Genomic DNA, 27,139 nt, shown 5'->3' with positions numbered 1-27,139 from the left:
GACAGACAGACAGAGGTTGGACAGAGGTCCAACGACAGACAGACATCTCTTGGGTCATCACTAAAATGTCAACATTTAACAATAGTTACCATAGTGTGAGTCATACCTCGGATACTACAGTTATTTCTTATTTTAATGTAGGAGGAAAAACTGAGGGTATGTTTACACTGTGAAAACACACCCGCAGCTGACTTGGACTTGTAGGGCTCGGGCTGTGTATTCAATTGCAGTGTAAATGTCCAGGCCTGGCCTCCAGGACCCTGCCCCCCTCACGGGTCCCAAATCCTAGGCTCCAGCCTGAGCCCAGATGTCTACACTGCAATTATATAGCCCCATAGCCTGAGCCCCACGAGCCCGATTCAGCTGATACAAGCCAGGTGTGGGTGTTTTATTGCTGTGAAGACATACCCTCAGATACCTCCTTGTATTGAAAATGTTGACATTTTAATAGTGATTGTTTTAATTGTATTTAAAAGAACAAAAAATCCTGCTAACTGCTTTGTTTCTCTTTTTAGATTGAAAAATCGCTGAGCATGGACCATTTCTTCCTTTGGATTTTGAAAAGTGCCAAGAATGATCTCGGCACTTAAATATTACAGAACATGTTCTTCCTGCAGGGAGAGAATGAAACATAACCCAAATTTTGTCGTAGTTCTAACAACCAAAATGTGTGACACAACAATTTCCTTACATTAAGAACTAACCTTGTTGATTGTTTGTTCTATTGAATTCCTTTGTATGATGTTATCCAGTGTATTGGAGGGGAGGCAGGGATTAAAAACCCCCACATCTGTTCTGTTTTCATTCAGATCAATGAAAAATACCACTTGAAGAAAGGATACATAAGATCCATTATCAGCGCATTCAAACTTACAAAACACAAGATGACTAATCTCTCATTTTGGGGCTCTAGAGAACTAGCAGAATGGTCTCTAAGGATTAATTTAAATGAATGCTCATTACAAAGAGATACAATTTAGATGTTTCATTCACCTTAGTCTATATTGGACTTAATAAAGAAATTGACTCTTCCATCTTTTTATGATTTGATAATTGAAATGTTGTTTCTTATTTTCCATCTGTGAGGAGAGGTAGCAAATTTGTTAAAGAATTTTTATAGTAGATCAATTAGATTATCTAATAATTATTTTACTTTGCAATTTGCTGTTCACTGATGGTGTCTTGTTTCTAACAATATTTGGCTGATTATGGCACTGTAGGATTCTTTTATACTTCAGTGCTTTTATTCCCACTAATTAACATTCACAGTTTCTAGCCAGGATTGCAGACCCATGAGTTTTTATAGTCACATCCTACAATCCATTGCACAAAATCTGCATTTAAATATCAAGGTGACCAGATGCCCTAGAAATAATGAAGATAGACTTGTGGCTACATTCTTTAATCTTTCTGCATATAGATGTTGTATTTATTACATTAACTCGGTTTACTGGGGATTCAAGTTATAGTCTCCAGATAGTAGTTGCTAGTGGTTTTTTCTTTATAAAAAAAGATCAATACCTTATTTACTTTCTCAACTCCACAGGTATGTCTCTGGCTCTCCATAACTTATGAAATATAATTACTCATTATTCAGTAATTTTATTAGCTAATTCACTTAAAACCTTGGGATGCATATCATCCAGACCTGCTCATCTGTATATACTCTATTTCTCCTTATATTCCCTTACCTGCTATTCATCACCAGATGTTTTGACATGGTCTTCATTACTTAATCACCAGGATCTCTCAGCAGCTCTCCTAGCCCAGACATATATCTTCCAAACAAACCCTTTTGGACAGATCTGCAACCAGTTCTAAAAGCACTTGGCTCTGGGAATATTGTCTACTCCTCGTCTAGAAAAATCTCTATGAGAATAAGTAATATTGTATTATTTGAGGGATACTATTTAATGATTGTCATAATGCAAACAGACAAAGGGGCAGAATTAAGGTTGCACATGCACTTACAGCTGTAGAATTTCATGACTTCTGAGAGCTCTAAAATGCAAATTCAGTGTTCTACAGTATTAACATTTGTGTGGATCTTTTATAGGAAAAAAAAAGATATGGGGGTGGGGAAGGAGCTTGAAACTGCAGGTCTGTGAAACTTTTCTGGCTTGCAACAAATTGTAAATTGTACTTTAGGAGGGTGGCAGGGGATCGCTTCTCTTCTATGCTCCCGGGGATGGCATTTTGTTTTTGTTTTTCCTAACTACGCAGGTACTACTAAGCTGCAGCAGAGTGAATCTAACATAGTGTGCAGTGGCCCTTATTTGGTTTTGCCATGCAGAAGGCACAGGAGATAGGATGACTGTTCAAGGTGTTTGAATCCCAGCTCTCAATGAGTTTGTGCTCCTGGATGTTTCTTCTGCACTACTGTGGAGTGGTTTGGTTTTTTTGGCAGAGATGGAGGAAGGCAGATTATGAACCCCTGGACCAGGGTGGGGAGGTACAGCAGTTTCATGGTAATACTTGTGTCTCATGGGAGGGAGTTCCACAGTCCAAGTCATTCTTGTTGCTTGCATTCTGGTACACTTAGAGACGCCAACTGAGATCCGGGGCCCTATTGTTCTGGGTGCTATGCATACATTTAGTAAGAGACAGACGCTCCCCCAAACAGTATACAATTTAAATGGAAATACTTCCTTTGACTATATTTATCATCCCCATTCCTCAACTGGGAAATTGAGGCACAGAGAGATTACATGACTTGCTCAAGATTGTGGAGGACATGTGTGGCAGAACCAGAACCTGAGCCCCAGTCCAGTGCCTTAGCAACAAAACGATCCTTCTTCTCAGGTCCAGCTCCCAGGTATGTCCTGTCTCTTGCACTTCAAACTCTCATCCTAATGGACAGCAGATTTGTTGTTCTGGTGGAACATAGCTGTTTAGGAAGGTCATGGTTGCAGAAGGAGAGATCTTGCAGGTAGAAATCCCCCAAAGGGCTCTCATTATTGGGAGAGACCTTTATCTGGACTCTGAGGGGTAAGAATGGCACAGAGCAGCACACCAGTGTGATGTGTTCACGCTGACCCTCTACTGCTGGACAGAAGGGCAGAAAAGTAGTGTTTGGTGATCAATGGTTTGAGTATAGATATCCTTCCTTTGTCTGTGGCGAGCCAGAGGTCATCCCCCATAGCAGTAAGTGCCATCTCTGTATCAAGCCTGATTAAGAGAGATCCAGGATGCTTGTAGGTAACACAGGTGGGGTTGGAGAGTGTCATGCTAGGTTTTTTGTTGACTGAAAAAATTAGCCAAATTATTGGAAGGAGGGGGGGGTGCTAGTGGGTGTGCTGAGAGCCATTGAACCAAACTATAAACCTTGTATATTATAGAAACCACTTCAAGCCAGGGGATGTGGCAGCACCCCCAGCATCCCTACTTCTAGCACCTTTGGGGAAGGTATTGTGTTTATGGTCCTGCTCTACTGTGAAGTTTTTATTACCTCCCAAAGAAGGAAGCAGCTTGACCAGGACAGAAGTTGATCTTGCATTTCTTGTGTACACTTCCAATCAAAGGATTCAGTCCAGGTTATGGCCCACTATGTGTATGGGTCTGAGTTGACCTATGGGAAATCTAAGGTGAAGAATTAGGATAAAAAGGTTTGGTTTATCCTGCCAGAGTCATTCTCTCTGTGGAGGTTGAAATCTCCCAGAGCAACAGGTCTTGTGAACTTCATCCCTTAAAAGACAGAATCTGTACTGGCTTCTCTGGAAAGGTTTATATGTCTAGGAGAGTTATGGATTAGCAAAATGGCCAGGTTAGTTTTGCCTCTGGACTCAGGGATTCAGTGTGACTGGATAACGTTAATAGAATATCTTCTCTGCCTCCAGTTTTGTCCTTCCTGCTGGTGAATCTATGGTGAATAAAGAGTACATTGGGAAGATGAAGTGAGAGCACTTGTTCTGCACTGTTAGTCAGTTTGGGTTCTGTGTAATTTTTCGTGTCTCATGATAGGCTACGTCCTCATTACCAGAGGGCGGGTGGGGTTGTCAATTTAAGATACGCAGTTCGCGTAGCTGAATTTGACGTATCGGAGCCGACTTACCCCACTGTGAGGATGGCGGCAAATCGACCTCTGCGGCTCCCCCGTCGACGGCGCTTACTCCTACCTCCGCTGGTGGAGTACAAGCGTCGATTCGGGGATTGAATGTTGCGTCTCGATGAGACGCGATAATTCGATCCCCGAGAGATCAATTTCTACCCGCCGATTCAGGCGGGTAGTGGACACGTAGCCAGAGACAAGATTGTGGATGATGATGAACAGTTCATCAGCAGGAGATAATTTGTTCCTAAATCTTTGGCCTGGGTAGTTGTGAACGAACCCTTAAACTGAACTGAGTGAAAGACAATGCAATGTTTTCCTGAATTTCTAACAGATTGAAACAATAGGTCTGAGAAGAGTTATCTGCTCGCTACCCAGCAGTCTCTCACACCCCCAACAATGTAATTATGCGGTCTCAGTAGAAAATCTTCAGCTCATTGAGAATTAAAGGATTACATATAATGAGTCTTATGATCTTCATTGCCATTTCAGATTGCATCTATGCCCACTTCTAAAAATTCTTTTGGATATTGGAAGCTTTTCCTTCAAGATTTCATCATTCTCTCACTAATTTGATTATTTTATCCTTCTTTGCTCCTTACCATCAGTAGTAGTTTAGTTTCCAAGGTACATTAGAGGCAGCTTTTTTCAATAAATATATTTGACTTTCATCCATCTTCAATTTTTGCAAGAAAAAAAAAGAAAGGTGGAGTATACAGAAAATCAAAAAATCAGCAATTTGGGGAATATTTTTTAAATGAAAACCAGAAATCTGATCCAACAGTATGTTCAGGGAGCACTGGACCAGATCCTCAGCTGACACAGTAGTACAACTTCATTTACTTCAGTGGAACTGTGCTGTTTTTCACAATCTAAAGATCTGACCGATAGCTTTGAATGCTAGCCACAATGGTTATTTTAAAGTTAGATTGCTATCTGAATGTCTTTGTTCTTTTTTCACTTAGACACCAAAAGACTTCTGTGTACCTTAACAGAAATAGATTTAAAATATCATTTACAATATATAGTCAACATAACAGAATAGGAATAAAGTCTGGAAGGGAAAAACAAAATAAAATATAGTGGAAAATATAATGCAAAAACCACACAGCACATAGGGGAAACAAAAAGGTCATGAGCCTAGCCCTAAAGGCAGCCACTGATGTACTTTTGACTATATAGAGAGGAAGAGAAGGAAAGACTCTATCTCTCAAAATTGCATCTTGGAAAGGTCACTAATTCCAACCCACTGATTTCAGTTGCCATAATGGGAAATAGAGATTAGAGAGTCCCCTTCAGGTATGCAGCTTCTGTGTTCCTTACAGAGAATATTTTCAAAAACACAAATGAGAAAGTCAATGGGAACTAGGTGCCTAGCTGCCCTTCGTACCTCTCAAAATTTCCCCTTACAGTTCTAACTACTAGTAAAAAAACATTGTAGCACATTCTCTAAAGAACAGGCAGCCAGTGCAGGTCACACAGTGCAAGAGTTATAAATTTAATCTTATAACTCATATAGATTTTCTTGTATTTAATTAAGAGGTGGTGAAATGCTAATAAAAGCAATGATTTATGTTACTTTGATTATTAAACTTGTAAAGTGTCTTTCTTTGCTCCAAGACAGCCCTCTTGTCACAATATACACTTAGAATATTAAACTATTAACCTAGTGACATTTTATTTCCATATGATACTGAGAATGATGTACTTTAATATATAAGCCTGCATCTTATGAATATGTACATATTACTGAAATGCCATTTACTCTATATCTTTTGTACCACATAATAGGTATGATTTTGCAAACAAATAAGTTGTTACATAATATGCAGCAAATAAAGGTAGCTTTATTAAAAGAAAATGCTGTTTCATAAACTAATTCAGGTCTTTGTTTCTCTTAAAGTCCCAGTTGCTGATACCAAGAGATTGCAATGTGGAGCTTGACTTTCATTTTTTTTAAAAAGGAAGTTTCTAGTCCTCGTGATTGTGGAGAAAAGATTGAAAATATGACGCAAGTGTAACTTAAAAGTTCAGAAACAAAAAAGCAAATACCCCTCCCCCCCAATAATGTTTGGTTTTTTTAAAAATCTCATGGTTTTTAAGCCAATCTCATGATTTTTCAAGTTGTGACACATTTCTGAATAGTTGGTGTTGGTAGTAGTAGGATTAGATTCTCTGGATAAGAATGGAAATAGAGGGTGCTAAAGCTATACCATCTTTATGGACATATCCTCTCTTTTGGGCTAATATAGGGGCTTCTCCTCTCTTCTGATCATGTGGCAGACCTGTCTCAATCATTATTCCCCGAAGATCGATGAACATATTAAGAGCCAAATTATTACTTTACACCATGGCCCACATGGTTGGGGCAATAGGATGAGGAAGGGTTCATTGCAACAACCTGATCCCTCCTGGGACTTTTGATTCATCCAGAATTCCCCTTGAAGTTGTGGGGGATCCCATACTGGAGCCACAAGTCCATTTCCTTTTATAAGGGTGCACCATGTGATTCTTTCATTGACAGTAAATGTCAGCATGAACCAGAAGCCATAATGTAGTGCATATACTTGTGCTAGATTTAGAAAAGAAGAATGTTAATATTCGTTAAGAATTTTAAAATTAGGATTTAAATTTTCTATTTTGTGAGTTATGGAAATACACTAACCTTGCAAAAGAAGATCGATGTTTAGAGCTGACTTGCAAAGGAAATGTAGTGCTATTGCATAGCCTCCTAAAAGTTCTCTCAAGTTGTGTTGTTTTGTTTGTTTTTTAGCCTTTCCAAATGCTAAGGTTGGAGCTTGTGCATGTACAGTGTGAACTGAAATCCTGGAGTTGTGGCCAAAGTGTATGAATATTACTAACTGTGTTCAACAAGCCAGAGCTGTAAATGTTAGCATGCAGGTTTTTAGTTTTTCACTGACCCAGCCTATGGCTATCTTCAAAATTTAGTTACTTGTATAAAACTAGAGCGTATATAGCTCTTTAACATTGGGGCCAGTTGACTAAGCCAGAACTATTGCTACCTTAATGACTGGAAAGAAGATGATGTGAGAGAACTAATTATATTTTATTTTATATTATTTTAACAAGGTGCTTCTGATTTAGCCTTATTGCTAAAAATCAAAGATGCAGCCAGTTTCAATATGCAGCTTGGAACAGTAATAATTTCAATAACTATGCATGAGAAACAAAGCAGAACCTAAAAAACCAAAAATATGTGTACATATTTGGAGTATTCATGAGAAAACCAATTTTACCTTTTTATAAGTACCTCCCTCAACTGTAGCTAGTCAGCTTTGTTCAAAAAGACATTTATATAAAGTTCTGTTAACTTTTTAGTTTTTTTGTTGTGAGTACTAATTCTCTTCCAGTGCTTTTGTCTTTCCTTTTTCTCTGCTTTGCTATATGCATGTCCCTTTTCCCTCCCTTCTCCCCAGTTCCTTGTATGTCTCCCTCACCCCTCTGTGTATGCCTATTCTACAGATGGAAAACCATTAATAGTGAATTCTTCATTTGATGGTTACGCTCATTCATGGACAGGATAATCTGTGAACAGATGTATATTGTTTCTGTCCCAAAGAATGTACATTCTAAGTAAGAAGCATGACTTCTTGGCAAGTGATGCAAATAAGAATTGCCTTCAGACTGGTCAAATTTACACTCAGGGAACTCCCCAGGATCATGTGAGAGCAAAAGGTGTCTTAAACTGCTTTGTGCACACACCATGAATTGTGCTGTGTGTTCCTTAGTTGCAGCTGAATCTCTGGGCAGTAGATTCTTCAGGTATACAAGCAAAGTGTACAGTGTTCAAAGCTGAACGAAGTCAGGTTTTCCCTTCATATAACAGATCTTCTTTTGAAAGTATTACTAGGTGCTTGGATCTCAGAGAATGTTGCCCTTGCAGCAATAGGTGAATGCCTTAATGAGACCCAAAAGCCTGTGCAACCTTTCCAGTGCGTGAAAATGTAATCACCAAGAGACTAGCTTCAAATGATTCATGGCAGCATATGTTACAGATACCATCATTATCATAGATAGTACAGAATCCATAGATATAACAGTCAGAATAGAATTCATTATGTGGCTCCAAATGTCATCCGCTGTGCCTATTGTACTAATAGTAATATTAAAGAAGTGCCTAGAGACCCCATTGTGCCACGATACTGTACATACATGTAACAGGCAGTCCCTGCCTGGAAATGCTTACGGTCTAAACCAGGGATCAGCAACCTTTGGCATGCAGCCCATCAGGGAAATCCACTGGTGGGCTGGGATGGTTTGTTTAGCTGCAGTGTCTGTAGGTTTGGCCGATGGCAGCTCCCACTGGCCGCGGTTCGCCGTTCCAGGCCAATGGGGGCTGCGGGAAGCAGCGGCCAGCACATCCCTCGGCCTGCTCCACTTCCCGCAGCCCCCATTGGCCTGGAACGGCGATCCGCGGCCAGTGGGAGCTGCCATCGGCCAAACCTGCGGACGCTGCAGGTAAACAAACCATCCCGGCCTGCCAGCGGATTTCCCTGATGGGCTGCGTGCCAAAGGTTGCCAATCCCTGGTCTAAACAGACAATGCAGACAAAGGGTGGAGATAGGAAATATCTCAATTTTACAGGTGGGGAACTGAGTTAAAAGAGCAGCTAAATTAATGTTTGCAGACCATCTTTTGGTTCACTGTGCTTGTATGTTGTATCTCTTTCTCCTACCCCGAGTCTGTCTTAGCTATTGCAACTGAAAGCTCTTTGGGGCAGGGACTGTTTATACAGTGCTGAGCACAGTGGGGCTCCATTCTTGACTGGTCCTTAGGCACTACCATACTACTAATACTCAATGATAGGAGAGATTGATGATTGCATGAGCATTCTGCTAAATTCTCTCCAAAAGGGGATAGGAATATCAATATACACCCTAGCACAACACAAGCAGACCCTGCTCATGTCATTGCTATATATTTTAAACACAGTGGCCTTGGTCCAGGCATTTCTGGTAGCAACTTCTATTGCCTTTCATCTTTCTGCTCTAGAACTAGAGTAGACATTGCCTCAGAGGAGATTCAGGTGCTAAATAAAGAGCTTGCTTATTAACCTCCTTTTCCCAACTGCTGGGCAAACAACTGTTTTCTTGTAAACACACCTCATTTGTTTAATAGATGAAAGGTGATATTCTTGGTTTCATGCTCATTGTTTGTGTTGTGTTATAAAACTAATGGAATGTTATGTTTGAAGTTCTGATTTTCTATTGCTTATTTTAAATATATTAAATGAGTTTAATTATACAAATTTGGGGCACAAGCACAAATTAAAAATATTAGTGTTCCACAGACTTGGGATCTGTTGAACTTTCAGGCAAAATGAATTCCACCACACAAGGCCTGTCTGCCTTCTACCCCATGGCATTTAAATCTAAGGACTGTTAGCATGAACATCTCTCATAATCTCTACTGCCACAATGGGAAGGGATCTATGTCTTCAGTTCACTGGGACCCAGATCATACAGGACTTTAGTGTTCATAGTTAACACCTTAAGTTGCACACACTCTTTATTTGTATTATGGTAGTATCTAGAGGGCCCAAAATCATTGTGCAAGGCACTGCACAAACATACAATAAGCATCGGTCCCTACGCTGAAGAGTTTATAATCTATGGACAAGACAGAGAAGTGAAAGGGGAGATTGAAGAGAGAGATATATATGGGGGATAGGGGTGGAATGAAAGGAAGAAAAGGGAGATATAGAAGGAAGGAGGGGAGTATAAAGGATAGGTGAAGTAAGCCTGAACTGTAATGAAGTGATTGTAAAGGAAGGGGCAAACAAAGGTTGAACCAACAGCCAATCAATAGAAGGGAAAGAATATCCAGAATAAAAATCAAAGGAAAAAACATAGTGTGATGAAACTGCTTTCCTGTTGAAACTGCTTCCATAGCAGCACCTGCCAGGTTGAGTTGTAGTTGGAGGAATAAGCAACAGAGAGTCCTGTGGTACCTTTAAGACTAACAGATGAATTGGAGCATAAGCATGCATGCATCCGACGAAGTGGGCATTCACCCACGAAAGCTTATGCTCCAATACATCTGTTAGTCTTAAAGGTGCCACAGGACTCTCTGTTACTTTTTACAGATCCAGACTAACACGTCTACCCCTCTGATAGTTGGAGGAATGCTTACCTATAATGACAATCTGGGTTTGGTTTGAGAAGAAGCATCTGAGCCATTTCAGGATACTTATGTTTTCCTGTTTTAATGCACAATAGCAGTATGGTGTCAATTACTGCTCCAGCATAAAGTTATTCAATTTGTTCATCATAAGATCCTGTAATGCTTTGCCAGATATGACTGAGTTTAGCTCAGGGATCGGCAACCTTTGGCACGTGGCCCATCAGGGAAATCTGCTGGCAGGCTGGAACGGTTTGTTTACCTACAGTGTCCGCAGGTTCGGCCAATTGCAGCTCCCACTGGCCGTGGTTCGCCGTTCCAGGCCAATGGGGGCTGCGGGAAGTGGCGGCCAGCTTCCCCCATTGGCCTGGAATAGCGAACCAAGGCCAGTGAGAGCTACAATCGGCTGAATCTGCGTACGCTGCAGGTAAACAAACCGTCCCGGCCCGCCAGCGGATTTCCCTATCAGGCTGCGTGCCAAAGGTTGCCGATCCCTGGTTTATCTTAACTAAACTACTTTTTACACACGGTGCCATCTAGTGGCTGAACAGTATAATACAGTTAGGCATTCCATTACATCTCCCCCTTTAAGTTCTACTTTCCTACCATTTACACTATCATGCTGTATTTGAAGTTCCGTACATATCACTCTGTTAAGTGTCTCTGAATCATACTGGCTTTCTAACTATACGATGTAACTGTGTAATAACTTGGTCATCTGGCTGTCCATTAGTTGCAATAACTAGCCTGTTATCAGTCCAGAATCCTTGAGTTTTCTTCTTGTTCTGCATCGACCATCTGTAGAGTTTGCTCTGTTGATTTTTCTCTCTGAGGAACAGACTAGCTGTCAATGGTTTCTGCTGAACTCCCCACTGTCAGTCTCAATCACGTGTGATCTGGGCATTTAATTTTTTTTTTATGACAGCTAGAGTTGTCCATCCCTTTTCTCCATTCAGGAATAATAGAATGCTAAACTATATTATATTATTATTCTATGCATCCGAAGAAGTGGGCTGTAGCCCACGAAAGCTTATGCTCAAATAAATTTGTTAGTCTCTAAGGTGCCACAACTACTCCTGTTCTTTTTTGCGGAAATAGACTAACACAACTGCTACTCTGAAACCTGTATTATACTGTTCAGCCACTAGGTGACAGTGTGTGTAAAATACCTCATTTAGGCTAAACTCAGCCATAGCTGGCAGAGCATTAAAGGATCTTATGACTAACACATATGGCCAAAGGTATTGGAAATAGGGATGCTGGGGGTGCTGCTGCACCTCCTGGTATCCATTATATATACGGTTTACAGTTTGGTTCAATGGCTCTCAGCACCCCCACTATACAATTTTTTTCTAGCATCCGTGTATCTGGTGTGTATAAGGAGCCACACGGAAGCAGGGATGGAGGCAGTTATCTGACAGATGCCATCATCAGATAAAAAAAAATAGATAGAAAAAGTTCCTAACTGTCAGGGTGGTTAAACACTGGAACAAATTGCCTAGGGAGGTTGTGGAATCTCCGTCTCTGGAGATATTTAAGAGTAGGTTAGATAAATGTCTATCAGGGATGGTCTAGACAGTATTTGGTCCTGCCATGCGGGCAGGGGACTGGACTCGATGACCTCTCGAGGTCCCTTCCAGTCCTATAATCTATGAATCTATGAATCATCTCATTATCTTGCATCTTAATTCCCACAACATCCTCTTCTCTGGTCTTTACAAATTCAATCTTGCCCAGCTCACATCTATTCAAAATACTGCTTCAAAGATCATTTCCCTAGCTTGTTGCTTTGATCATGCCACTCCACTCTTTGCCTTCTTCCACTGGCTCCCCTTTCTCCATCACATCAAAGATGCGATTCTTATTTTCAGTTTCAGGGCCCTTCAGGGCCTATTCTACCCTATATATCTGTTATTCACTACTGAGATGTTGACTCCCACTTCCGATCATCCCGGATGTCATGATGCCTACAAAAAACTTGGCAATGTTTAGGCAGCTGGTGTGCTAAGATCACTACCTGTTTTACTGGCTAATATTGTTTCAATATTTCCTCGTACTTCCTCATCTGTCTCTTTGCATCCACCTGTTGTCTCTTGTCTTAGAGAAGAACTTTGGGGCATGGATTGTCTTTTTTGTATTGTGCACCTAGCTGAATGTGGTCTTGGTTCATAACTGGGGCTCATGGGCATTACTGCAATTAATAAATGGTGCTTGATGAAGCCAAGGGGGCATAGGAGTCACATGAAGCTCATCAAGGGAAGAGGCAGATTTATCCAAAACCTTGATGGAAGTAATCTGTCATTTTAAATCTGATGCAATAGAACATGAGGAGCCAGTAGAAGCATTCAAAGAAGAAAGTGACCTAATCAGTTCAACTGGCCCAGAAGATGTGCCAGATCCAGGCAAGGTTCACCTCAGTTGTCTCTCCGCAAGTGGCGACATGTCCCTGCTGCTCCTAGGCAGAAGTGCGGCTAGGTGTACTGCTTCTGCCCGCAGTCACCGCCCCCACAGCTCCTGTTGGCCATGGTTCCCGGCCAATGGGAGCCGCGAAGCCAGTGGGGGCAGTGCGCAGAGCTGCCTGGCTGCATCTCCGCGTAGGAGCAGCAGGGACATGTCGCCGCTAGTGGGGAACCACGTGGAGCCAGGTAGGGAGCCTGCTGGCCCCACGCCAATCGGACTATAAACCAGACTTTCAATGAAGACCTGAAATGCCAGTTTCTAGAGCTTTCCGGTTGGCAAAGTGCCAGATACAGCTTTTACTGTACATTGCTCAGGACTGTGACCCCCCCCCCGCCTCCGAGGGACAGTTAAACCCACCTCGCCCCCATTGTAGCCAGCCCTAGGTTGACAGGATAATTCTCCTGTTGGCCTAGTTACTGCCTCAGCTATGCTGATGGGCACATCCCTTCTTTTGGTGCAGATAATGCCCACACTGAGGCGCCGCTGCAGCAATTTAGGTGTAGACGAGCCATAAGCCACATGATGGCCAGCATCTGCAAGGGCCAAGAGGCTGGAGCCTTCCTCTCTCTCAGCTGGGCAGTTGTCACCAGTGCAAGAGGCTGTGGCCTGGGGCTGACTGAAACCTGCAGGCAGGGAGATGCGGCAGGGGCTGCGTTGCTCGGGGGGGCCAGGCCGTCAGCCGGGCCCCCTCCTGTGGGCCAGGGCACATTTTAGGAGGCTCCCGCCAGAATGAGCCGTGCCCTCCCCGGGGCCAGCGGTGAGCAAGAGGGCACCGAGACGGGGGCGTGCCGTAAGCCCCGCCCCCTCCTCGGCCAGCAGTGGGGGGTGGAGCTCGGGCTGCTGCTCCTCTCCCCGCCGCCGGTTCCCCTCCCCGTCCGGGGGCCCGTGGAGAGCAAATCCATGCGCTCGGCCATCCACTGCGCAGCTGCACTGAGCCCCGCCGGAGCGCGCGAGAAGGAGGCCGGGGCCGGCGGCGTCTCATGGATCCCCGAGCCGACGGATGAGGCGAGGGCCGCTAGCTCTCCCCGAAGCAGGCAGCTCCGCTGGGCTCAGGTCTGAGGGGGCGCCTGGCCCCTCCCGCGGCGGCGGCGGCGGCGGCTCTAGCGCGGGGCTCGGCGGCTACAGCTCCTCCCTCCGTGGCGGTGTTATGGCCCCTTGTTGGAGCACAAAAGGGTCCCCAGGCTGGCGGCCGGCGCAGCTCCTGTTCCTCGTCTTCTCCTGTTGCGGTAGGTACCCGTGTCTGGGGGGCCCCGCCGCCCCCTGGGCAGGGGGGCTGGCGGATGAAGGCTGCTTTGTCTCCTTTCTCCTGTGTGAGGGGCGGGCATCGCAGCCCCACTGCTAGGGAGAGGTTCCCTACCCCCGCCCCGGTTTCATTACCCCAACCCTCTCTGCCCCAAACCCCCTCCCCGGGCCTGATCTCGATTTAACCCCCCTCCCTCAGGCCCCCTCTTCTGCTTTATCTCCCTGTTGTTGTTGTTTCAGTCTGTGGTGGTGGACTCTTCCCCAGGGGCTCCCTTAAACTCAGCCTGGGACTTGGCCCAGATACCTCCTTCTCCTATGCGCATCTGCAAACTCCAGAGCCAGTGTATGACTGTAAAAATCACTGAATTAATAAATCCCTGCAAGGTGCTCCAGCCTGGCCAGCTTGAGACAGATAAGGCCTGGTCATCACTGGATGTGGTTCCCCGGACTATGTTGGATGATAAAATGATAATACTCATATTATGTGATGAGTTCCTGACCCATCCTCACACAGAGAAAGGCCTTGAAGCAATTCCAGAGATCTGTGCTTTTGTTTTGGCTTTTTTTTTTTTTTTTTCAGCCTTTGTAATGATACTGTGTTTATTTATATTAACATAAACACCCATATTTATTTCCTAAACCTCAGCCTAGTGTAAAGAAATACTTATTTCTATCTCTTACAGAATTTCTCCTCCCAAAATGACAGGTTTCAGAGTAGCAGCCGTGTTAGTCTGTATCCGCAAAAAGAACAGGAGTACTTGGAGACTAACAAATTTATTTGGGCTGTAGCCCACGAAAGCTTATGCTCAAATAAATTTTAGTCTCTAAGGCCTTGGCTACACTGGCGCTGCACAGTGCTGCAACTTGCTGCGCTCAGGGGTGTGAAAACACCCCCCCGCCCCGAGCGCAGCGAGTACAGCGCTGTAAAGCACCAGTGTAATCTCAGCCTACAGCGCTGCACGCACGCTCGCAGCGCTGCAAGCTATTCCCCTTGGAGAAGTCCCGAGTGTAGCCAAGGCCTAAGGTGCCACAAGTACTCCTGTTCTCCCAAAGTATTTCAGAGTGACTTACAGACAATAGGCCAAATCCAGCAGTTGTTACTCAGATTTTACTGTAGAAAATTCCTGTTGGCTTCTTTGGGAGTTCTGCCTGAGGACAAAATTTCATTACGGGGGTTCTGGTGTTATTTGTTTTCATTAGGTCCCACAGTGTGTTAGTGTTTTCCTAAGGTAAAGGATGTCTTATGCTGTGAAGAGCTTACAAACAGCAGTGCTGATTCAGCAAGCTACTTAGCCCCTTGTCAAACCTTAAGTATGTGCCTAAGTATAGTGTTGAATTTGAGGCTTCAGGGGCTTTATTGTGCTAATTAACAGAACAGGTGTAAGGCCCTGATCCTGCAAACACTTAGGGTATATCTACATTGCAGCTGGGAACAAGTCTTCTGGCTGCATTGAAAGACTCATGCTAGCTTTGCTGGAGGTAGCGCACAGAAAATAGCAATGTGGACATTGAAGCCCTGGCAGATATTCAGGCTAGCCACATGAGCTCGGACTAAGTGGGTTGGGAGGGCTTGAGAGTCTGAGCCACAATGTCCTTTTTTAGCTTGCATGGGGGAGCAGAGCTAGTGCAATGCTGTGTACCCAGGCTGAGAGGCATAACAGCTGCAGTGTAGACACAACCTTACAGGTTCCTGCTCCTGAGATTTTTGCACCAGAGTAGCTGCACTAACGTGGTTACGTTGCTGACAGCACTGTAACCCCCCAAGGTAGATGCAGTGCACTACTGCAAGTTGGAAATGGGTAAATTGAATGGGTGCAAGCCCCATTTTACATTGGAGCAGCACATCTATCCTGGAGGTCTGTGTTGATGTAGCTACTGCTATGTTAACTGCAACTGCACAAATCTATAATATGAACAAGCCCTTACATGTGTTTAAATTTACACATGTGAGTAATCCTATTGAAATCATATATGAGAGTACTTGTGTGTAGAATGAGGCCTGATCTTGTATCACATTCATCCATTAGATTTTCTTCTCCCTTGTGGAAATTCCTAAGTTCTTCAGCATTTTTCATCAGTACAGTGGCCTTAGTTTCAATTATCATGCCATCAAAAGGACAGGAATACACAGCTATTTTGGCATCTTTGACAGAAGTAACATCTCCTTCAGTTTCTTCTTTTTTTAAAAACCATACTGTGCAGGACTGAAGAGGCAGAGATACCAGAGCCCAAAATTTTGCATACTCTGATGCTGTCAACATTGAAATGACCAGAATTAGGAAGAATAGATAGATAGGGATAAAGAGTATAACTTGTAAGTAAATTGGTCAAGGTTTGGAATATGCACCAATATGGCATCAGCACACATGAAATAAAGCCACAGTTGGAAGAAAACTGATCCGTAGTACAGCAGGAAGTGGTAGGGAAATCTTGGCCCAAGACACTGGGAATGCTATATAATGTACTATGTGATCTTTAATTTCCATGCAAAGTAGACAGGACTTCATTTTTTAGGAAACTGTGTGTATGCCCATCTATGCAGTTTGCATGGCACTCAGCCACTATGGGATATTTTTTTTAATTGCTCTGAGGCTTTTTGACTAAACCAAACAAAAAGGAAATCGTGATTCCTGATGTCACTTACAGTATTTGTATAGTATTATAAAATCATATGCATGCTTTGTAATAAAATGTCTAACATATCTATATATTTGCCCACAAAAAATCTTCCTTGATCACAACCTGCAGCTTTAGTCAGGATTTGACAAGGTTTTTATCAAGGACCTACTAGTTAAAGATAAGAGGAGAACTGAGTCTGGGGACTCCACAAATGATTTCCCTGGGCAATGCCTTGCTGAGCAGCTCAACCTCCTCTGTTATGTCTATTGCCAAGAAGAAAAAGGGTGTTGAGACTTCTACCAGGGTGCTGTCTCTAACCTTTCTTGAAGGACTCGTCTTTTATATCAGTCAGTGGCCAACAGATGTCTGACTTATTTGCTGACCAGGAAAATAAATTGCTGTAGGAAAAAATACTAGTGTTCTGAGACTTGAGGTATTTGGTCCTGGACCAGTACTAGTCCAGGTTATAGAGATATAACAGAGTGATTTGATTTACAATAACCTTATTGTAAATCAGTTCGTTTTTCTTTTTTAGTTCAGCTTGCAGAATTGCCATGAAAACGTATCCTTCCGGGTACAAATTTTACTCTCCTGCCAGTCTATAATGATGAGAGAGGGAGGGATAATAATTTATTCATCCATTTAAAAACAATTGCTTGACTCAGGCAAGTGGGTGAGAAGAACTTTGCTAGGCTAGTTTAGTTAATTTCCTAAAGAAATGATAATTCTTGTAAGTTGATTTGAGAGCCAAAGCATGTTCTCCCAACAAGATAATTTAGCTTAACAAGTTGCTGTACACTAAATTCAGATTCTTCAGTTACTTTGTAGTAATATTACTTTTACAATTTCCTGGACAAGCATATTTCGATAAACAGTAATTGTTTGTTGGAATTGCTTTTAACACAACTATTAAAACCTGCATGTTAGAATGGTTTTTTATTCCTTGAAAATAAAAATAAATTTAATGGTGTGTCAGCCTAGTTGAATCAGATAGTACAAACCCATAAATATACTTTAGTGCCTGTTATGACAAACGGTCCCAGAATTTGTCTGAATAAAATCTTTCACCATTTTCTGTGCAAGGGGGCATAGATCTAACTTGCTCTTCACAATTGTGCTTTAGATGCCCTTTGGGATCAGGGCCAGGTTAGGTATACTTACAATAGACCCTTGCCTGTGGCTCCAACTGCAGGGTCATACTATGAAACCTAAATCCTAGCTTTCATTTAAAAAGTTTGTAGACCGCATAGTTGCAAAATGCTCAAAAATATGACCTATGTGTAACTGATGCAGTGATGTCTACAGACTTGGAGAACCTGCAGTAAATGGAAGAGCAGCAGCCACTAGACAGAGCAGTGTTCTCAAACATGGCCACCGTGGCCGCACGCAGTCACCAGGGGCTTTTCATGTGGCCATGATTGCCTCCTGGGTGGTGATGGTGGGAGGCAAAGCATCAGCCCTTTGAATTCCTCCTTGTTGCTCCTGGATGCGCCGCCCTGCACTGCCTCTGGAGAGAGGTGAGACACAATGCTGCAGGAGCAAGATAAGTTCATGACCCACATTTGGGGGGGGGAGGGGAGGGAGTTTGGGCAGCAGGCTCCAGCAGCAGGACTTCAGGAACCTGGCTGTGCGGCCCCGGGCTCCGACCGTGGGGCAGCATGTACTGCCCCCCTCTGGCTATGGCCATGTAGTCCTGGCTTCCAGCTGTGGGGCTGCAGCCTCTGGCCCCTGCTTCCAGGTACGGGACAGCAGGCTCTGGCCCCCAGTTCCAGTCCCGGGGTCCCTCCACGCAGTGGTAGGCACTGGCCACAGGCGCTGACCCCAGTCCCAGCCACGCTTGAGATGGATTACCTACCCTGATGGGAGAATCCCTCCTATAGGCGTAGGTAATGTCTATGCTGAAGCGCTACAGTTGTGCCGCTGTAGCATTTTAAGTGTAGACAAGACCTTAGTACTGCCATAGGGAGCCTCAGGCTCAAATGAATTCTTTTGAGAAACAGAAGCTTGTAGTAAATAATTGAAGTTTTCCATAATGAGGGTTATAATAAATGCATACAAATTATCCTTTATATAACAAAACTCAGTGTCATCAAACAGTAGTGCTAACTACCTTTCCCCCCTTAGGTAGAGTTAAAGGAAGTTGTCTTCAAAGGCACAATGACCTCAGAGGCTTAATTCACAAGATGTGGCGGTACTATGAACACCAAGGATGGGTGGTCTGCTTCCCATACTAATCAGCACATTTAGTTTTCCACTTATCCTTCTTTGTATATGTGCTGCAGGGGTTTAGGGAAGAAACTACTGTAGCATGCTTGCCTTCTTAAAGTAAATGAAAATATCTTTAACAGGATATATACAACTATCATCTCAAATTGTTTCCAACAGAACAGTTATTTACCACTAGCTTGGAAACATAACATTTAAAATCTCTTATATTGACATAGTAAAGTAAGACAGGCTAAAGCTGAATGTCTGCAAGGGGTGTTTCGGAGCATATCAGTTGGGAAAAGGAAATATAAAATCATCATTTCACATCTTTGAATTGCAGCGCTGTGCAGCTGGATGCCATATCCTGGGGCTGAATTATATGGTGGGTTTAATTAGTGAAGGCGTCTCTGTTGTGGAGACCACATCTTTCCATTTCCCTAACCTGCTTCCTGTCAGAAGGTACTGAAAAAGCAACCAATTCCATGGCCAAGGTTTAATTAATAGCCCTGGGCAGAGCAGTTCACAAAGCCTGCAAAAGCTGTGGTGACAGAGGATCCTAAGTCGGGAAGGACCTTCACAAGAAGGCACAGTCATGCCTTCTATGTTGTGGAGGGAGAGGAAAGGGAGTAAGTTCTCTTTAATAGGGAAGAGAAGAACAATAGGGCCCAAACTCTGCTTGGTTTTCTTTTCTGTTTTTAATCTTTTTAATTTTTTAAATGGGTGGAGAGAGAAGAAAGTAAGGGATCCACTTCTGTTTTCACTGGGGGCAGTTGCGGGGGAGGGAACAAGGATCAAGTCAGCTTTTGAGTTACTGCTTCTTTAAGAGTAGGAAGGGAAAGTAAGGAACAGAAGCACTTGGTTCAGAAGAAGGATGCTAAGCAACTTGTGCATACCCAAGTGCAATTATGCTTAGTCCTCAGGCAATGAGGTGTCATGGAAATTTTGAATCCCTGTTCTTTGCTGTTCGCCCTGATCGAGTGAATGAGCAAGCTGTGACTTGTGAATAGTCAGGTGATCCAATCCCCAGACTAGTACTGGGCGTGCTGGAGCTGCTCAGGGGCTCCTATTTGCTTGCTGAGACATGAGTGCAGAAAAATGTTTGGGGATCAGGCCCTTTCTAGCTATCTTACCCATTGAGTATATCCCCTCCTCCGGGGACCCAGCTAATTAGGCCTGAATGTTGCTGCTGCGTTGGCTGAAGTTTGTGTCCCTTAGCTGTTACCTGATTGCTGTAGTATGTATACTGCCTAACTCCAGGCCCAGCCTCTTCTCTCCCCTGCTGTCACTCCTATGTGTGCACTCTCTCTCACAGTTATAATTAAAAGCATGAGTTGGGTAGCTTGATTACATAGGTGAGGACCAATTGAATAGGTTTGCTGGTAATCCTCTGTTGTGGTTGAACTCTTTGTCCCTTGCCTTAGGAACCTAAAAAGCTGGTGGTTCTGGAACTTGGCAGCTAACAATGTGGAGCTTGGGGACTCAACAAAATCAGCTATAAAATGCAATAGCATTTGAGAACCGTGAACAGCCTTAGTGAATACAGAGGAAGTAAAATTATTAGTTTTTGGTCCTGCTTGGTTCCAAACTCTAGTCTAAATCTACACATAGACTATTCCTTGACAACTTCTTATGGTATTGCGGAACACAGTCTAGACAAAATATGTAAATAAAATGTGCGGTATGGTTGGCAATAAACTACTACACATATCTAAAATTTGAAACAAACTTCAACAGTTCCAGAGTCTTGTGTGCATTATTTAAATTGTGATCTTTTCAAACAATAATTTTCTCAAGGATTATAATTTGGTCTGAGAAGAAAGTGGATTGGAATAGCTTTAGAAACTACAAGATGCTGAATTCTTGCCTTCATATAAAGGCCATGTTTGCAGATCAGAGGTCCCCAAACTGTGGGGTGCACCCCCATAGGGAGACATAGGGGAATGTTATGGGGGGGGCATGGTGGGTCCGGGCCAGCCCCCACAAGAGGTGGTTGGGAGGGAACACCATCCAGCCCCACTTTGCTTCTAGCACTGCTCTAGCCCCAGCTGCAGGCCCTGCCCCCAGCCTCAGCCCCTGGTTGTGGCTCTGTTCTGGGCCCTGCCCTCAGCCTCAGCCCCTGGCACTGGCTCCATTCCCAGCCCCAGCCTCTGCCCTCTTACCCCTGTCCATGCCCCCACCCTCCATGAGCAGCAGCCCTGCTCCCAGCCCTGGCTTGGTGGGGGTGGGGGGGATGTGGTCAGGGGTAAGGGAGGGCACAACCCTGAAAAGTCTGGGGACCACTGGTGTAGATAAATATAACAAAATTACTTGCGGGTATGCACATAGGAAGGAATTTATATACTTAAATGGAACACCAGCAAGTAGCACTTCCTTAAAAAGGTCTGATGGTGAAATCTTGGAAATTTAGGGACATGTTTTAGAAATGCTTGAGCTTAACAACATTTATTTGAGCATGGTGATCAGTCTTTTGCAGTTTCAAATTACTATTGTTTTGGCCCTGTTTTTCTATATTTTTTTCTACATATCTGGAAATCTGCTGTTAATAACCTGTTTAAAATGTATACTGTAATTATAGAATTTTAAGCAATCCATTCTTTTGTGCAAGGTAATGCAATTTAAAGAGTTAAATAGAAATTAGAGGATCCAGTCAATCTACCTGAAATTAGTTCATCAGGAGCTCCACTGTAAGAGTGGTGGTGTTTTTAAGGTGACATTCCATAGAGCGACGTTATGAACAAATTGTGAATTTTGCTAGCAAAGAGGCTCTTAATTTGAGTAGAACATGTTTTTATTACAATTATTCTTTCTGTAAAATTTAGTGTATTGAAGCCTAACTCAATAATTTTCACCCTCCCGGGTGTATTCCTTCAACTGGAAATCTTCACTCTTTTTTTTTTTCCCCTCATCTGAGCAGAAAGGAAATTTTCTGAGCTTGATTTCATCTTCTGTGACAGCTTAGAATACTAACGACTGCACTAGCTTATTTTGTGGCATCTGTCAGGCTTTTAAATAATTACATAAAATGCTACATTTTGGAACAGCAGGATTCCTTGTCTGCTAGGATTAATGTTTTTGTGAAGAACAAGCTGAGAACTTCCATGTTATCACAAAATATTTTGTGGATTGGGAGCCCAATCCAATGTCCATTAAAGTCAATGGCAAGACTCCCATTGACTTAATTGGGCATTGGATACTAAACCAGGCCTGATTCAAACTCCTAGTTGTCAATTGAAATTGATAGGGATAATATCTGGGTTGGGTATTTCTAATATGCACATGACTTTGGTATGCAAATGCCAGTATATAATCTGTTTTGCTTAAAATTAATTACCAGCAATAGTTAATAGCGGTGGATCTTTCAACAACACTCAGCCCTGGCCTAGCTCTGCCTTGTTGTAGTCAATGAAAGTTTTTTACTGTTGATATCAGAGTAAAGTTAGATCAACACTGATGGCTTTTGAAAAAAATCTCACTCCTGAGGTCTAGCAAAATCAGTGTGTCTGAAGCACTTTCATTGTAAGTGAAGAAATTAATTTTAGACATTATGTATACACGTAATTTAATATGCTTTAATTATTTGATCAATTCAGAATGAGTTTTTAAAAGAAACAACACCTTGGTTTGTGGACTTCAGTTGGTTAATGAAAGTTTTGACCACTCCCCAATGTAGATCTTAAAAAAAAGAATTTGCCATATTGTATTGCAAACAACACATAGTGTTGTCGGTCATTCATCTTTTTAGTTGAGGATGAAAGGTTTGGCCCTACTGAACAGCTCTAAATGATTCAGTTTCTTAGGAGAAAAAGCCAACAAAAGCAAATGTTTATCCTATGGTTTTATCTTTATCTGGCAGGATGTTTAACAATTACCATTTGGGAACTGAGCCATATGAACTCTTCAAGAATGAACATGCAGGTTACATGAGGGATCAGCTTGGCTGCAGCTGCCCCAATACGCATGGTGATAACCTGTATATATGGATTCAGTCATTTGATAGTGGACACACATTCATTCTCAATATATCTAGTCCAACGTATCAGAGGATCAGTTTTTTTTTTAATGCTGAACCAGATAGCAATTTGTGCATTTTATTTGCAAAGCATAAATGTCATAAAAATATAGTACTACTATAGCCATCTCTGTGGCAAATACTTGAGTGTGAATAGGGCCTGCCCTTTCCATTTAAAAATATATGTATCTACTTAGTTTTAGTCAATAGCATTTAAATACTGTAAGTAAGGGAGGAAGAATTTTTTTTTAAATGGAAAATCAGGTACCATGAAATGTTTTGAACTCCCTCTTAATACTTCTCAGAACTATAGATCTCATAGTACTGTCATCCTCTTCTTTAATAGGAACCACAGCAAGAAATTAGTTCTTTTAAACTATGGCTTATTACTATTGATGGTAAGCAAGGTTGCCAGTAAGGAATTGTGCATTGATGAAAATAGATTACATCCCTTGCAAGTGTAACAGTATTTTTCATGCAAATTTAAAACAAACGTACCCTAAAGAATACAACTCCTTCTCAATATATATTTTTAGTTATGTTCACTGGATTTAAAATTTTAGAACTTGTAACATCAATTACTTTGATTCAGATGCTGTCTGAATATTGAGAGTTTTGCAACAAATGACCTTGTTTGTTTTTTGTTTTTGTTTTGTTTTTTGCTACCTTTTGTATTTTTGGGATTTCTTGTGAAAGAACTTTAATTCACAAACCAATGATTTTAGGTGCTGAGCTTCTTCAAAATGATTTTACGCTGAAAACAGTTAACCTAATTAGCTTCAAAATTCACTGTGTTTCACAAATATAATCTGCTAATAAAAATACTCCCAAAGGTTGGGGATTTGTATGTAATATGCGGTTTTGTATTGTAACTCTAGACTTCTGTATTTTCTAAGTTCTGAGTGTGTCAGTTCAGGGCAACTATACCTGTATTTCCCCTCAGTGGTCCAGGAGGATCACGCACTCTCAGGCTTCCAGCTTCTTAGCTGTTGCCTTTCTTGGGTGGAGACACGAGTCTCTCCCCCTTCTGACTGGAACATTTCCAGGCTGTACAGTTCCCCTCCTTCACTGTGTATTTCCCAGTAAAGACATTCTCCTTAAACAGACCTGCTTGCTTTCTCTTCAGAGACTGATAAAAGTATTGCTACTAATAATAGGGATGTCAAGCGATATAGAAAAATTAATTGTGTGATTAATCACGCTGTTAAACAGTAATAGAATACCATTTATTTAATTATTTTTGATGTTTTCTACATCTTCAAATATATTGATTTCAGTAACAACACAAAATACAAAGTGTACAGTGCTCACTTTATATTTTTTATTACAAATATTTGCACTGTAAAAAACCCCAAAAGAAATAGTATTTTTCAATTAATCTAATACAAGTACTGTAGTGCAATCTCTTTATCATGAAAGTTGAACTTACAAATGTAGAATTATGTAAAAAAAAAACAAACAAACAAAACCCCCTGCACTCAAAACCAAAACAATGAAAAACTTTAGAGCCTACAAGTCCCACTTCTTGTTCAGCCAATCGCTCAGACAAACAAGTGTGTTTACATTTGCAGGAGATAATGCTGCCCGCTTCTTGTTTACAATGTCACCTGAAGGTGAGAACAGGCGTTCGCATGGCTCTGTTGTAGCTGGCGTCACAAGATATTTATGTGCCACATGGGCTAAAGATTCATATGTCCCTTCATGCTTCAACCACCATTCCAGAGGACACATGTCCATGCTGATAATGGGTTCTGCTTAGTAACGATCCAAAGCAGCACGGACTGACGCATGTTAATTTTCATCATCTGGGTTAGGTCCCACCAACAGAAGGTTGATTTTCTTTTTTGGCGGTTTTGGGTCTGTAGTTTCCACATCAGAGTGTTATTCTTTTAAGACTTCTGAAAGCATGCTTCACACCTCTTCTCTCTCAGATTTTGGAAGGCACTTCAGATTCTTAAACCTTGGGTCGAGTGCTGTAGCTATCCTTAGAAATCTCACGCTGGTATCTTCTTTGCATTTTGTCAGATCTGCAGTGAAAGTGTTTTTAAAACGAACAACATATGCTGGGTCATCATCTGAAACTGCGATAACATGAGATATATGGGAGAATGCGGGTAAAACAGAGCAGGAGACAGACAATTGTCCCCTAAGGAATTAGTCACAAATTTAATTAATGCATTATTTTTTTAATGAGCATTGTCAGCATGGAAGCATGTCCTCTGTAATGGTGGCCGAAGCATGAAGGGGCATACGAATGTTTAGCATATCTGGCACGTAAATACCTTGTAATGCCAGCTACAGAAGTTCTGTGCGAACATCTGTTCTCACTTTTGGGTGACATTGAAAATAAGAAGCAGGCAGCATTATCTCCTGCAAATGTAAACAAACTTGTTTGTCTTAGCAATTGTCTGAACAAGAAGTGGGACTGAATGGACTTGTAGGTGCTAAAGTTTTACATTGTTTTGGTTTTGAGTGCAGTTATGTAACAAAAAAAAATTCTACATTTGTAACTTGCACTTTCACAATAGATATTGCACTACAGTATTCATGAGATGAATTGAAAAATACTATTTTTTATCACTTTACAAATATTTGCACTGTAAATCAAATATAAAGTGAACACTGTACACTTTGTATTCTGTGTTGTAATTGAAATCAATATATTTGAAAATGTAGAAAAATATCCAAAATATGTAATAAATTTCAATTGGTATTCTGTTTAATAGTGCGATTAAAACTGAGATTAATCACAATTAATTTTTTGAGTTAATTGTGTGACTTAATCGAGATTAATCGACAGCCCTAAATATAAATTACCACACAGTTTTCCAAGCAAGGTAAAAAAAATTACAGAGAAAACATACTAAAAGAATAAAAGAACCTACATGCATGCTAATAAGCTTACCAGAGTTCATCCCAGCTCTAACATGGATTCTAGCAGGATAAGTCCTTCAAATCTCCCTCCCCTCCCCCCAACCTAGGGGAGTCCTTGTGGTTTACAAGTTTCACAGCTTCAGCCCTGATCAAGAACACAGTCTTATGAGGCTTCAGTAGCAAGTCATTTCAATCCTTCCTGTAAGGATTGGAGTCTCTGGGGACCCTGGGGTCTATCCAATTGCTGGATCAGGAAGAAGGCCCTCAGGCAGCCTAAACTCAAGCTTTTTATCCCAAAAATCTTTTCTTTGCTGATCTCTGGAGAATCTAGTTTGAACTAGTTATGAATATCTGTACAGGGAGATTTCAAAGGCTGATAATAGAGGAAGTTCATTAGCATTCCTCCTCCCTACTATAGAAGGTACATCCAATGCTATGCCAGCACATACACAGTTGCATTTTTACTATGTTACCAATAGGTTACTCTTGGGGAATTCTGTGCCACTGCACAATTAGTGCAGAAGTTCATGATTTTTTGCACAGAATTTTCTTCCCCCTCCCAGAAATGGGCTGCAAAGCTTCTGGCTGCCACTAGGGAGTATTGGACCCGGCAGAGCTCAGCTCGCAAATAGACATTGCGAGGGGGAGGGAGCGGGAGCTGGAGGGTTCCTGGCAGCTGCAATTCACCTCCTTCCTTCTGGGCATGTGTGGGCATACAGCAGGGGTTCTGAAACTTCATTGCTCCGTGACTGCCTCCTGACCAAAAAAGAAAAAATGGTCCCCTCTCCTGGGGTAGTGTAGTAAAGCCTGAGCCTGCCTGGGCAGTGGGGCCAAAACCCAAGGGCTTCAGCCCAAGGTGGGGGCCCTATAACCTGAGTCCTGCACCCAGGGCTGAAGCCCTTGGGCTTCGGCCCTGGGCCCCAGCAAATCTAACACCAGCCCTGGTGAACCCTTTAAAACAGTGTTGCAACTCACTTTGGTGTCCTGACCTACAGTTTGAGAACCGCTGGCATACAGGAAACTCCGTACAAGCCCAGAGCCTAGCATCAAGCTGTTTCTCCCTCTGAATCCCTGGGGTCCATGAGGGAGAGGGTGCGAGTGTCTGGGCTCGGGCTCCACTGCTGGGCTCTGGTGGGGAGGGAGTGAGACTGTCTGGGCTGGGAGGGGCAAAGCTGGGCTCTGGGGAAAGTGGTGTGTGGACCCCTTGCTGGGCTCTGGGGGGAGAGGGCAGAGAAATGGGAACTGATTTGTCATAGGGGTTTCCTTGACTCTTTACTCCTGGAGGAAATTTTTTGTATCTGTTGTTATAGACATAATTGCTGATAGGTATTTTGAAATAAATTAACAAAATAATTGAAACTAGTGTATTGTATAGTGTTATTTTGGCAAATAAAATATGCAGAATTTTGCAGAATTGTAAAATATTGTGCACATAATTTTCAATTTTTTGGTGCAGAATTCCCCCAGGAGTAATAGGTATTATTTCTAATTCAGTAAGGTTTAATTTAAACTTTATTGAACAATCTTAATTACCTAAA

At 42.3% G+C, this 27,139-nt stretch overlaps 1 protein-coding gene across 2 annotated transcripts in view; it reads left to right on the top strand.

Moving 5' to 3' along the window:
* Window positions 1-13,546: 13,546 nt before the first annotated feature.
* The window catches only part of LRP12 (LDL receptor related protein 12), a 106,118-nt gene continuing 92,525 nt past the window's right edge, over window positions 13,547-27,139 (top strand). For both annotated transcript variants that reach the window (XM_034763464.1, XM_034763463.1), the window contains exon 1: window positions 13,547-13,875. In XM_034763464.1, coding sequence (XP_034619355.1) covers window positions 13,650-13,875 — 226 coding nt within the window. In that variant the 5' untranslated portion in view covers window positions 13,547-13,649. The remainder of the gene's footprint in view (window positions 13,876-27,139) is intronic.

Source organism: Trachemys scripta, chromosome 2 (genome assembly GCF_013100865.1).
Source record: "Trachemys scripta elegans isolate TJP31775 chromosome 2, CAS_Tse_1.0, whole genome shotgun sequence".
NCBI classification, from domain to species: Eukaryota; Metazoa; Chordata; order Testudines; family Emydidae; genus Trachemys; species Trachemys scripta.
Note: the sequence above shows the minus strand (reverse complement) of the source record. Positions and strands in the feature narration are given on the sequence as shown.